At 37.1% G+C, this 14,170-nt stretch overlaps 1 protein-coding gene across 1 annotated transcript in view; it reads right to left on the bottom strand.

Moving 5' to 3' along the window:
- Window positions 1-14,170, bottom strand: part of ITGA1 (integrin subunit alpha 1) — a 161,826-nt gene that overhangs the window by 80,850 nt on the left and 66,806 nt on the right. The window contains exons 3-6 of the mRNA XM_065905797.1: window positions 8,755-8,867; window positions 6,229-6,317; window positions 5,997-6,108; window positions 4,953-5,080 (exon numbers count right to left, since the gene is read on the bottom strand). Of these exons, the coding sequence (XP_065761869.1) occupies window positions 4,953-5,080; window positions 5,997-6,108; window positions 6,229-6,317; window positions 8,755-8,867 (442 nt within the window). The remainder of the gene's footprint in view (window positions 1-4,952; window positions 5,081-5,996; window positions 6,109-6,228; window positions 6,318-8,754; window positions 8,868-14,170) is intronic.

Genomic DNA, 14,170 nt, shown 5'->3' with positions numbered 1-14,170 from the left:
GAAATTACATTTTTCCAACATAAAAGACTTGCTTCCTATTTGCTAGGCAACACACAAACTCTGAACTGTATTCTATAAATATAAGGATTAATGCACAACACTGTTATTGTTTAATTCACATTCCACCAGGACAGATGGGATCATGAAACAAAAAGCGATGCTTCTGAGTGATGAGAGCAGTTGATTAATGGTGTGCAAATGCTGTGGGGATGTGGAGGGGAAGGGACTTCTCCTAGCAAGGGTGGGTGGAATAGCCATAGAGAAAGTCATATTTGAATTGAGTCTCAGAAGTTCACCTAGCACGTGGGGCCTGGGGTGGAGAAGGGCTTTCCAGGCAGAGAGAATCCTGTGAACACAGAGCAATGTGTTTAGGGGAGTCCAAGGCAGGAGCGACTGCAGGGCAAGAAGAGAAGGAGGCAGTGCACAGGCAGTAGGTGACAAATGCCTTATAATTCACTGGAGAACTTGGGTATTATTCAGCAGACAGAGATAGGAAATTTTTATCCATGGAAATGTCATGATCTAAACTTTACATGGGAAAAGTAATTCAGATGAGTGATGGATGGAGATGGGGACAGTAGAGACAAGGAGGCTAGAGAAGGAGATTCACCTCATTCACAGCACAACCTGATAGACCAGGGTTTGGCTGCACGCCTCAGATAGCCTTCTCAGACCTCAAGACAAAGCATCAACCCTCATATTTAAGGCTCCTAGGAAACGGCCATAAAATGTGTAGTAAAAAGAAAGATAAATAATATTCCTAAAATTTAATTAATTTCCCCCTTTCATTTTGCCTGGTTTAATGTTATGCTACACTCTTGATGGGAACAATCTAGACATTGTTCCATTAGTATATTTCACTTTTATATCAAGCCTCACAATTTACTGGTTTTATTTAGGGTAATGCACTTGTATATGGCATATTTATATCATTCTCATTTATTATTAAAAGCAATGTTATGTTTAGGTATTGAGGATCAATAAGACCTCCATAATGTTTATACCATCATATCTTTTATGGCAAGCCCAGAGTGCTTCAGGTTTGTTTTTATAGGTGGTTTTTTAAAAGGTGATTTTATAGCCTTTACTCTGTCTTGGATAAAAATTTGGTTTGCAAAAGTTCCTTGACTATGTTTGCAAAAGTCTTAATGGGACCACACAGAGACATGGGAGAAATTCTGAGTAACTATTTAGGGTTGATGTTTTTGTCATTTGCATTGCATTTTCTTAATGTATACTAATTGTCGTATGGAAACTTTAATGCAAGTTTTAAAATTTATTTTCCTCCCTCCCTTTCTTCCTTCTTTTTTTTTTGTGGAGGAGAAAATTACTTCCAGAAATGGTTCATATCTTTGAGACTACCTTCCAATAATTGCAATTACTACATGAAAAATCTATGACTGCAGAAAGTAGGCCATAATACTCAACCTTGATCAAGTGAATAACTGTAATTAATATAACAAACAGGAACTCACAAGGTATAATTAGAATGTAAATTTTGGGGGGCCCATGATCCCTGTAAAACTTATTTAGGGTTAAATTCTTCTACTCTCACTGGATGGAAAGATAAATGTCTTTCTTATGGCTTTTCTTATTTTTAGTTTTAAAATATCTGTCTTTTTAAAAAAGCTCTATATTTTAATTTAGGCTGTACAACATGAAGTTGCTGTATTTGTAAGTCAAAATGATAAATGGCTTGAGGAGAATGGATACATGGATATGTGTGCCTGGGTCCTTTTGCCGTGTACCTGGAACTGTCTCAACATTGTTGATCCTCCAATTGTTGATACTCCAATATAAAATAAAAAGTTAAAAACATGATCAAATAGCAATAATTTCATATGGCTCAATCTACATGAAAACAAAGCCAACAAGACAAAACATCAAGTTGATCTATAATTAAATCTTCTCTCCTCCTCCTTTCAAGGGAGGAGAGATGCATGTTGTTGAGGAAGGGGCATGACTGGCTGTTTCTTTGTTTCTCTGCTCCCGCCCCTTAGATTGCTGACTATAATTTCTGACGTGGACAGAGGGAGGGAAGATAAATAAATAAAGGGCACCGAAATTCTACTGGTGCCGATCTGAGAAGGGTCAGGTGCTAATGACAGGTATCACCTTTTTAGGGGCTCTTTGGAGATCTCCCTTCACCTGCATCCTTGCCTGAGGGAATGCATCTCACTACCGTGATGCCTAGGAATTGGGGATAGCGTCAGCCGTTCTCTGCAGAGGCTTCCACTCACTTCCAGGCGATTCTATGGACAGGAGCAAGCATGACTCCATGACAAGCTACGAGAAACATACGTGCTTTGTACTGACAACTTTAGGGGTGAGGCCAATCCTAGCATCGTGGCTCGTTTGTCAGCAGCCAGACAGCTACCTTGCCCTTTAGTTTAGGAGTCAGGCACTCAGCAATTGTGTGTCCCAGTTTTCCCAAGCTCACATATGATCCCACCAAAGCCTTTCTCACCAGGCTCTTTCTATAGAGAAACACTCTTCACAAATTTGGCCAACTCTATTCTTAGTGCCTTTATACCCTTGATATGGGTGAGGAGTCTGGGTCCTGTATCTAGCTCTTAACTTTCCAGTTTTGCAACTTCTTCTGGGTAATACCTCTCAAAATTCATTTTTGTAGCTGCCCCTTTCAGGAATGGAGAGATAGGGAGGATAAGTAAGGGGGAGGGAAAATTTCAGAAGCTAATTCTGCAAATCTTAGGGCAGGATTGGGTGCTTCATATGAAAAGGAACAAAAACTAAAGATTAAAAAAAAATCTATTTAAATTATGTTAACAACCAACCAGGAGAAAAAATAATTGTTAAGGCAAATTGTTTATGTTTTTAGAGAGAATTACTATAAGACCACATGAAAGAAAAGCATACTTTTTAGTAAACATTTCTTTGAAATGAAAGTATCTTTTTAAATTACTATGAATGAATTTCTTATCTGACTGCACTAAAGGAAGATCAAACTTTAAAGAGCATTTAAATTTGTTGTACTTAAACCCCTATTAAATAGAGTTTGGCAAAAGTGATGGCTTAGTGAATGTCCTTCTCAAACCCTTTTGTTTAGAGAATTACTTATGAAACTAGTCATTAATACAGCTTAAGCCAACATAGAAAAAGATTAGAAATCACTGAAGTATAAACACTAAAGCCCAACATATAAATAATATACTTAGAAGACTATTAAAATCCCAGCAAATGAAAAAGTCTCATTAAATGTTCATCTATCAGAGAAAAATGCATTCAGTATGATACATACACTTATTCAACAGGTGCTCATTAAAGGGCCACTAAAAAGCTCAGCAAAGCACTGGGCCAACCACTGACAAGGATAAAAAGAGATATTAAGGCTTCAGTCTTGAGGTCCCTGTAATCTGGAGGATGCAATAAGCACAGACACACACACCACACATATCAACACAATAATTCATTAGTCCATGGTCTCTCAACTTTTACCTGTTAAAAATTATGTGGGTTGCTTATTCAAAATGTAGGCTCTGTAGCCTCACTCTCAGAGATTCTGATTCTTAAAGTCTGGGGTACAATCCAAGTACCTCTGGGATTCTGAAGCGGGACTTCCATGAGCCACACTTAGAGAAACATTGTTATACAGAAGCTCCATGAAGGCAGTGGCCGTGTCTGTCTATTTTTCCGTGATTATCCAAGCCCTCACACAGAACCTGGTACATAGTAAACCCTCAGGAGAAACCTCCAAATAAAGGAATGAATAAGTCTGGCTCAACTCCACCATGAACGACGCAAGCAAAATATGACATAAAAACTCAGAAACTTAAGTAGCTCCTCCCTCAGTAGGAAGCAGGTTCCCTCGAGTGAAATCTGAAGGTACTACGAATGACTCAGTGTACAGGGCTGCATTCTGAAACTTTTCTCTTTGTGGAATGGGGTCCTGGAACCGAGGAAATATGACCTGACTCTTCTCAGCAAGTTTGTGTCCCTTCCATTTACTGGTAGCATCTGGACCCCAGGGTTCACCCCCATTCCTCTGAATGGAGCCACTGTTCCCTCCCAGAGAGACATATAACTCCACGAAGCTCACTCTGGCAGGCTGGAATTCAAATGGTGCTGGACAGAACAGCTCTTCTATTGGGACTCACTACTGAAATGTAAAATTAATTATAGCTCTCATAGATGGAAACATCAGAACTGCAGCAGAGTTCATTGAGCGTATAAGCAATTGATTGTCAGCTGTTTCTTTACAAAACTGAGTTGCAGGCACCAATCCTCAGATTATTCCTCTAAAATAGCCTTGTAGGTTTTCTTCCTAAACTTGTGGAGCAACTTCAAATGTGTCACAGCTGCACTAATTTCCACAGATAGCTACAAAGAAATAAAATTTTTACAGTGTAATAGATAAATGTAAAAGTAAAATCAAACATTCAGATGACCCAAAAATACTACAGGGTTTAAAAATACTCCATTTTTTCCCCAAGGGTCCCTGGTGGCTCAGATGGTAAAGAATCTGCCTGCGACGCAAAAGACCCAGGTTCTATCCCTGGGTCAGGAAAATTCCCTGGAGAAGGAAATGGCTACCCACTCCAATATTCTTGCCAGAAGAACTCCATAGACAGAGGAGCCCCGAGGGTTACAGTCCATGGTATCACAAAAGAGTCGTATACATCTTAGCAACTAACACAAAAATACTACAAGACTGTCATTAGTTTTGGAAAGAAAGGACGAATAAGAAGGTAAAACAGGATGGATAGAACAAGTGGCAGGGAGAAAGCTCATTGCTGGGAATGTGGTAAGAGAGGGGAGAGTTGTGATCAGCAGTTTGAATTCAGCTATGTCAAAGCAGGCAATTTTATATGGAATAAAAAGTTCATCCTGAATTTTAGCTTTATTGATGAATTTGTATTCTGAATATTATCTTATTAAAAATCTATGCATTTGTATCTTGAGGACAACAGAAATCAAAACATGAAGTCACATACCTGTGTCTGTTTAGGGCCAATATCCATTCTTTTAAGAAGGTCATTTAAAAAAGCTGTAACACTTTCCCAGGGGTAAATACTGTTAGAACCATCGAGCACGATGACTATGTCTAGCTGAGTGCTGCATTCTGCAAGAAAAAGAGTCAATCATGCAAATTTGGCATCAATCTTTAGAGGAATATGAAATGGTTTCACGGTTGAAAGAAGCTCATTTTAAAAGATGATGTTCTTCAGGGCTTCCCTGGTGGTTCAGTGGTTAAGAATCTGCCTTGCAATGCAGGGGACGGGTTCGATCCCTGGTCCAGAAAGATCCCACATGCTACGGAGCAGCTAAGTCAATGAGCCAAAACTACTGAGCTCGCATGCTGCAACTACTGAAGCTTGCATGCCTAGAGCCCACCCACCACAACTAGAGAGTAGCTCCCACTCAGCACAGCTAGAGAAAGGCCACATACAGCAATGAAAACTCAGCACAGTCAAAAATAAATAAATAAAATAAACATCTAAATAAACCTTTTTTTAAAAAGATGATATTCTACACAATGGACACATTACTTTTAAAACCAGGAAAAAAAAAGAGTCTTTTAAATAAAAAGTAAAGGTGATAAATATTCACTGCATTCAGTAACAATTGGTTTGGGATTCACATCAAGTAAAATGCATCTCTACTTAATTTTAATTAACATTGTATGAGTTATCTTTGGAAATTTTTTCAATATTAATTCTGTATACAGTTTTTGTTCCTTGTGTATTTCAAATGAGTTTATCTTCCTTAAAGAAATTCACCCTTTAAATAAAAACAATGTGAAAGCTTTAGTTATGATGATTAAATATGACTCTGTAAAGATTACTTGCACTAATATCAGTTCCACAAATAGCAGTGAGGTTTGGTTATATATTGGCAAAGCAAACATTTACCTAAATTGGTAATGCTGGTAGCCAAGAAAATACTTCAAGCTTTTTGGTATGCTCCTGTGTATATATATATATCATCCATTGCTTATGCTTTTTAAACACTGCAAAAACACTGCATAAAATCTGTACCTTGTACAGGGGCAATGGAGTTCACGACTTGAAATGTGGGGCTGACATCAGAACAGATTCCAGTTGTGTAATGCAAATGTCCACATCGATAGGCATACAAGGGCCCACATGCCTTTAAAAAAATTTTAAAAATTAAAACCATTAGATTAAAAATTATATAACAGATTTTTATGAAGATTTATGATCATAGAATTCCTCGTTCATTAACCATCATTACTCTTCCTTTTCTTACCAGAAACCCTCCTTTTGGGTTGGTGACTAAAGTTGATCCAAATGTCATGTTCTCCTTTACTTCTGTGACGTTGGGAATTGATGTATTAACTAAAAATAGAAGAAACTTTTATGAGAGTGGAAAACAAAGTAAAATTAAGTGTCTTCCCATAAAAACCTTCTGTTTGCTCATATCGTAGGACATTCTTCTTTTGGTTCAACTAAATAATCTTTGAAGTATTATTAAGGAGTATCATAAACAAGCGAAGGCAGAAAACTGGCTTTTGTCTCAGAAGCTTTGTCTGGATCACTGTCTCAAATACTTTTGCTGAACTGTAAAAGAATGCATAACTATCAGGGCAATCAGAACGTGGGACAGCCTTTCACACATTTTTTCCTAATTAAAATAAATAAAATGTTTAGTCTCAGAATGTAGATACAAAGTAAATTTACACACTCATCCTGTATGTTATATCCACGTGTTAAAAATGACCAATGACAAAACGATTTCTGGCAGGAAGAAGGAAAATGGGTAGAAGACCAGAAAAGAAAACTCAAACACAAGATTTTAATCATTATATTCATCATCACAGGGACATTAACAGGGTTGCAAAGAAAACCAAAGCAAGATCAGAGCAGTGGTCAGGATGTTTGGACAAAGACACAATGAAGGGACTACATTTGACATTACAAATAAGAATGTTGGGCCCTAAAGCATGCAAACCTGGGCAAAAAGAAGTTCCAGTCTCACTAAAAAAGGAAAAAAAAATAAAAAAGATTAGACAGGAAAGGCAAAAACTTCTAAACCCTGCTTAGCAGAGTGTTAGAATATTTAAAAGTGGCAAAACTCAAGTTCGAGAAAGACTCGTCTTACTGTTCATGCCTATAATTTTTTCTTACTATAAGTTTACATGGGAAATGGAGACAGAGATTGATCCCTGAATGGTCACAGTGACCTCCTAATCTGAACACTGTCCTTGTCTCGGAATCCAGTTTGGTTTGCTTTGAAAGCACCTGGAACTGGTCTTGAATAATCTGGATTAGAGGTTTTAATACTAGGGTTGAGCATTCCTGGGTTGTTAGGAACTATAGCAGAAACTTTCCTATTGCTCTTGACGTAGCCAGTCTCCATGCTACTTTTGAAACTCTATTCCAGTTTCCAATAATGGAGGAGTAGCTTCTATCAGAACAACCCTCTTGTAAACAACTATAAACTTTAGGAAGAGGGAAAAAAAAAAAAGGAACAATCATCCGAAGGCATTGCAAAACAATCCAAACCAGGCAGAAACTGGAAGGGAGTCTACACTTGTAAGAGGAGATTAACACTAGTTGAGTTTCCTGTTTTTGTGTTTGTTTGTTTTCCTTAAGGGAAGGCCTGAGCCAGTGGCTAAACCTCAAATAGGACGCACAATCTTCCTGTCTAGAAGGAACAGAGGACAGAGAATGGGCCAATGACAGTCATGTCAAGTGGGGGAGCATTTTGGAAAGGAAAGCCACAAAAGGAGAGTTTCAATATACACAGATATATTCTTTCTAAATATCTAAATGACCTGAATTGTACATGTGCAGAATAAATTTCACACAACCCAGCTAAAAAATTAGAAGAAATGAGCAGAGATTTTAAGGGCTTCTCACTGCTCTTTGGAGATTGACTTCAGCCAAGTAAATTGCCTGCTAAAGCAAAAAAAATTAAGACTTTTCAAAGACACATAACAAGATCTAGAATCTCCACACTTATAATTCAAAAGTTTAATCCAGGATACAATCCAAAGTTACTAAACATAAGAAGAAACAGGAAAATGTAACCTAACCTCAAGAGAAAGGTAATAAATGGAAAGTGACATCGAGATATTCCAGATGTTGGAATTATCAAGTGAGGATGTTAAAGCAGCTATTAAAGCTATGCTTTTGAATATAAAAAGAAAAGTTCATAATGAACAAGCAGGAATTTGAAAAAAAAAAAAAAAAACCAACTGAAAAATACAGTATTTTAAGAAAACCTGCAGAGGCTGAGTCATTTCCAAGGCACTAAATACTGTACAGAATACTGACAGGGTTCTAATTCCTACATAGATCTAGCAGGAATTTTCTAGTCATGTTCTAACTTTGGTATTTCTATCAAATACATATATTTCAATATAAATTTACCTCGTGCTATTCTCTTTTTCAAAAAATTAAATTTCTCTATTACAATTTCCTTGTGTGCTACTTTCTTTAAAAAATAGTAAGCCAAATTTTGTGGAGTAAATGTGATGAATAGGTTTATTTGGAAAATTTCTTCTGTGTTACTGCCGAGTTTACAAAGAATTCTGGACAATGGAGGCAGTTACAAGTTACAGAACTAGTAAGACCTTCTATGTCTATGACTATTCTATGATGAATTTCTAAAGCAAATGAAAGGCAGAAGGAATAAAAATATGTGAATGATAAAAACTGAAGAATTTTTATAGATGACTTCTGGTATTTTCTTGAGTTGGTTGAAATTTACTTTCAGTGTGAATGCTGGGCATAGTTTAGGATCAGACTTTAACATTTTGATTTTACATACCTGGGAGATCCAACTTTATGCAAGGTAATGATTCACTTCGCCCAACTGGACACTTATAGACATCTCCAGTTCTGTTCTTGGGTTGCCCAACTAAAGGAGACCCAATAAGCACCCTGGAAGTTAAAAGAGTCAATTAACATTTTTGAATAATGAGAAACATTTTATTTTTGTTACTGTATGACTAGTTCTAAGGTGACTGACAGTAGCTCCATAGACAGAATAGTCACCCTCAGTAATTTAGTGTTATTTAAAATAAGCAGAGAGTCTTCTCCATATTGCAGATTGATTTAAATAAAAAAAAACTAATAAAATACATAGGAGAGAGGCTTGAGAATATTCTATTTTCTTGTATCATGTTACTTTAATACATTTTTTATTTGGGGGATGAAAGCATAATTATTGGTTAAGCCTGCTGCTGTTTTAATTTACAAAACACACATGGAAGTATAAATGACTTTTTCCCAAGAGGAACTGATAATTTCATGGAGAAGTCAGGGAAAAGAAACATTAGATCATCACGTTTAATGTTAGTATATGCTTAGTTTGTAAGTACTTAGACAATAGAGATAGTTATGAGACAGGTTAAAACCACTTATTTTTTTAGACAGAAATATGAAAACATTCTAATAATAAGTAATGGAAAGATATAATCATGATTTATTTTAGTGCTAGTGAAAGCCATTTAACAAGGTCCCCTATAATATCTTCAGGAATACAATGGATGAATGTAGCTGAATGTTAAGATACTTGCTGGGATCCATAGCTGCTCATTTATTGCTAGCTAAACAGCTACATCCAAGACACTGATTACTAGCAACCAAAGGACTCTAATTATGTACCCTAAGACTGCACTTGAGGTTGACTTAGTCTATATCTTTGTTAATGACTTAAGTGAAGACACAGAAAGCATAAAAGTATTCTTCAAGTAAGTCAGTATACCGATGTGGACATTCAGAAATGTGCTAACATTCGGGAACAAGAAATTTAAACTAGTAAAATTTAATAAGAACCTATGTAAATAACTTCACTTATCTGTGTACTATTATCTACATTAGAACAGAATGTAAGAAATCTGATTTAATAGAAGTTCATGTGAAAAAGTCATGGAAGATTTAGTTGACAGCAAGAAAACAGGAGCCAATAGTGTATTAAGAGCCAACAAGGCTAATGTGACCTTAGGCTGCACTGCTAGAAATAGATGCCCTGGTCAAGGAAAGTGATAGCCCCTCTGTGTCTGCACTGTCGGGCCACGTCTGGAATCTCCAAATTAAGAGAGACATAGGCACAAAGGAATGTATTTAGGAGGCTATGACTCAGACAGTTCACAGCCTGGTAATTTTGTCAGACCAGAGATGCTCAAGGGAAAGTTGGGGAGGTTTAGTGTGGGGAAAAAAATGTCTGAAGGAGAATTGAAAGGTTGTGAAGGGCTGTAGGTGGGTTGGGCATACCTTTTCAAATTTTTCAAAATTTGAAAGTTTGCCATATATAAAAGGGAAGCGATTTTTAATGGAAATGAGTTTTACAACAATTGCAAATATTGAATTGTTGAACAGAATCCCTAAAACATGGTTGTGATATAATGCCTTTGCAAAGCCATTTCTGATATACATAAATAACCATAAAAATGTTCAAATCCTTTAACACATAATTCTTACTTCTGGGAATCTATCCTAAAAAATGACCTAAATTAGGGGAAATAAGCTTGAAGCATAAAGATAATGCTTATAGGGTATATATAACTATGAAAGATTAAAAGAAATGTGATCAACAGCAAGATTAATTAATTGCTATAGGGTCATTCCATAGAACATTGTGCAGTCATGAAAAGAACAATAGTTAATATGACTGCATGGTAGGATAAAAAATTATAACCTAATTTAAAATAAAAACCTACCTAATTTATTGAAAACTTATGACAACTTGAAGCAAAAGATACCAAATTATATTCAATGTACTTATAAAAGCAATGGTAATAATAGTCTGGATTTGTTGAATTTACAGCTTCTATGTGCTCTCTATGTCTTAAGTAATTTAATCTCCAGAAAATATATCATGAACTTTGGTGCCAGACTTCCTGAGTTCAAATCATGGTTTTACCTTTTACTTAGCTGTATGGTTTAGGACAAGCCAGTTTTATTCTCTGTGCCTTAGTTCCTTCATCTGTAAAATGGAAATAGTAAGAGTAGCTACCTGACACAATCATCAAGAGCATGAAATTATTTACTATATATAAAATGTCTAAAACAGTATGTGACTCAAAGCATGTGCTAAGTGTTGGCTTTTTTATTATCACTCTATATATTCTCAGATGATGGAAGAGTATCTATGTAGAACACAGATTCAAAGGGAGTACATCAAAAAACAAATTATATTAAGGAAGTTATGATTATATTTTAGGGAGTTTCCCCCCCTCAATATTTGCAAAAACTTCTGTAATGTGATTGATTAAACTAGTTTTATAGTTAAAAATAGTTTGGAGAAAAATAGTAGATGTGTTATGAAAGAATTTAAGTTGAAACTAGATAGATTAATTAATGTTTATTAAGAACATCCTACATGCTCAGCATTAACATTAATGCCAGGCCCTTGAAATACAAAATAATAAAACACCATTTTTTAGGTGGCTTAAAACTTAGCAGAGGAGCAAATATATAGATGTACTATTACTATACTGAATAAGTTTGACTTTGGTGCAATGTCAGCAAAGTCTTAGAAACATGAAGGGATGCACACTGCTCTTTCAATAAGTTCAAGTAACTCAGTGTAGATGGAAAGGAACTTAAATATGGCTAGGTAAGTAGGATCTAGATGACATATGCTCTTATAAGACTACTTTAAGAACTTGGATTTAGTGTATGGAGGAGAGAGTTGGGAACTGCTGAAGCTTTTAAAGAGGGATGAGACATGATCAGTTCTGATCTATAAAGCTTTTTTACATGTAGTGTCAGGAATAATTGAGCTTCCCAGGTAGCTCAACAGTAAAAAATCCTGCCTGCCAATGCAAGAGATGCGGATTTGATCCCTGGGTTGGGAAGATCCCCTGGAGTAGGAAATGGCAACCCACTCCAGTATTCTTGCCTGGAGAAACCCATGGACGGAGCCTGGTGGGCTACAGTCCATGGGGTCACAGAGAGTCAGACATGACTGAGCAACAGAGTGCACACACACACACACATGAATACACACACACACACACACACACACACACACATGAATACACACACACACATGCATACACACACACATGAACACACACACATGCATACACACACATGAACACACACACACATGCATACACATACATGAATACACACACACACATGCATACACACACACACATGAATACACACACACACACACACACACATGAATACACACACACACATGAATAAATTGGGAAAAGAGGCAAATTAAACCCAGAGAGTGAAGGTAAGAGTTTCAAAAGTAATCCAGATGAGAAATGAAGATCTGAATTAACGAAGTAGAGAGGGACAGGATAACCAATTCTGGAGACATTTAGGATATAAGCTGTATTAGTTTGGGTTTCCCCAAAAGCAGACTGCTACAGATAAATTTGGGAGAGGAAATTCCAAGTAGGCACAAATGTGAAGGTGGGAGAAATGCTAGAGGCAGGGAAGAAAGGCCAATAAAAATGTACTGATAAGGGTCACTTCTGTAGGCATCTGGGCCCAAACTTGTGAGGAACATCTCAGAAACAACATGGAACATACATGAGCATGCCAGGAGCATGGCTGAGGTCCTAAGAGTAAATGCTACCAACTCAATAGAGGACAGAGTAAGAAGACGATGAAGGCTAATATATGGGGGAAGTAACACAGGATTTTGAGAAATGGAGGAAGAAGATTGATAGGAGTGATCAGAGAGGGAAAGAGAGAATCAGAAAACAGTGACTTCACAGAAACCAAAGAAGGCAAAACTATCAAGAATGGGAGCAGACTTCATTTTAAGTAACTTGGCTAAAAATGAAGGAGAAGGGTCATATTAAGAAACTTGGGCTTCTTTTTTTCAAGCAAACCATTTAGGGTTTGAGGGGAGTTTAAATTTATTCTGGAGGAAACCTGGATACGGTAAAATAATAGTATCCAGGGGTTTGTAAGTGCGGTATATGGTTTGGAATTTTGTGTACCTTGGGATGTGATTTTGTCCCTCCTTGTCCTTTATTAAGGCAGAATCTATTTTTCTTCCTGTTGAAATTGAGATTTGCTTGATAAAAAGAATGCAGCAGATATTACACTGTGACTTCTGAGGATAGGCCTTAGGAGATAGTGTAGATTCTATTTCACCATTTTTTTGAAATCTGAGGCCACCATGCCATGAAGAAGCCTCGTCTAGCCTAATGGAGGATGAGAGGCCACGTGGAGGAGAAGTGATGCTTGAGCAGACAGCAAAAACTCCAATAGGGGAGTTAAACCATCAGCATGTTAATAACAAAGGCAGAAGGGAAGAGTGGTCATGGACAGCTCAGGCAAATGTGTGGAAACAGGAGCATGAGGCCTGACATGGAAGGTGATGAGGAAGTAGGAGTGACTGGGACACAGCACAAAGCTTCCTCATAACCTGCAGCAGGAAACTTGGGACTGGCAAGAAGTGGACTTTGAAGGGAAGGTTCTGGAGTTTATATTTGAACTCTAGGGCAGTAGAAAGCCCCTAGAGATGATGATAATTGGAAATAACCTGATATAACAAATGGAGCCATGGCCTATTGTGTATTCTGGATAAGGCAAGACTAGAGTGTGAGAACTCAGCAAGTGGTAGAGTGGAGCAATAGGTCAGGACTGAGACAGGGAATCTGAGAGTCGGGATCAGTGATACAGAACGGAAAAGCAGGACACAGGACATAAAACAATTTTGTGTATTTTTCTAGGAGCTATTTGTTCTGACACCAAGCATGCAACTCTGGAAAGAACGTAGATCTCACCACTTAATCCTAAGAAAGCCTCACTTTTCCCAGGCTGCACATAAATGACAAGAGCCTAGAAAAATACCAGGCTAGAGTTTATGGAATTTCAGGAATCTTCAACATTCTCAAGCCCCATTATCTTGCTTTATTTTTTTTCCCATAGCACTTACCACATTCTGACATACAATCTACCTGTTTATTAAGTTTATTATTTATGCTTTGTTCATCCCTCCCCAGCAGAATGTAAGCTCCAACAATAGCAGGAATTTTCATCTATTCATTCACTCATCTATCTTGAGTGACTGAAACGGTGCCAGGTAGAAAATAGGCATTCAATAAATATGTACTAAATGCATAAATTATGACTGCATCAAATGCTGTGAGAATATGAATAAGGAAGACCTGGTCACTCATATGGCCAGCTAAGAGGTCCTAATTGTGAAGTTTTTTTTTTTTTTTTTCCTAGAGGCTGAATATTTTGCTTAAGCAGAAGGC

The sequence above is a fragment of the Muntiacus reevesi genome, chromosome 14 (genome assembly GCF_963930625.1).
Source record: "Muntiacus reevesi chromosome 14, mMunRee1.1, whole genome shotgun sequence".
Lineage (NCBI taxonomy): Eukaryota > Metazoa > Chordata > Mammalia > Artiodactyla > Cervidae > Muntiacus > Muntiacus reevesi.
This window is presented reverse-complemented; position numbering and strand designations above follow the sequence as displayed.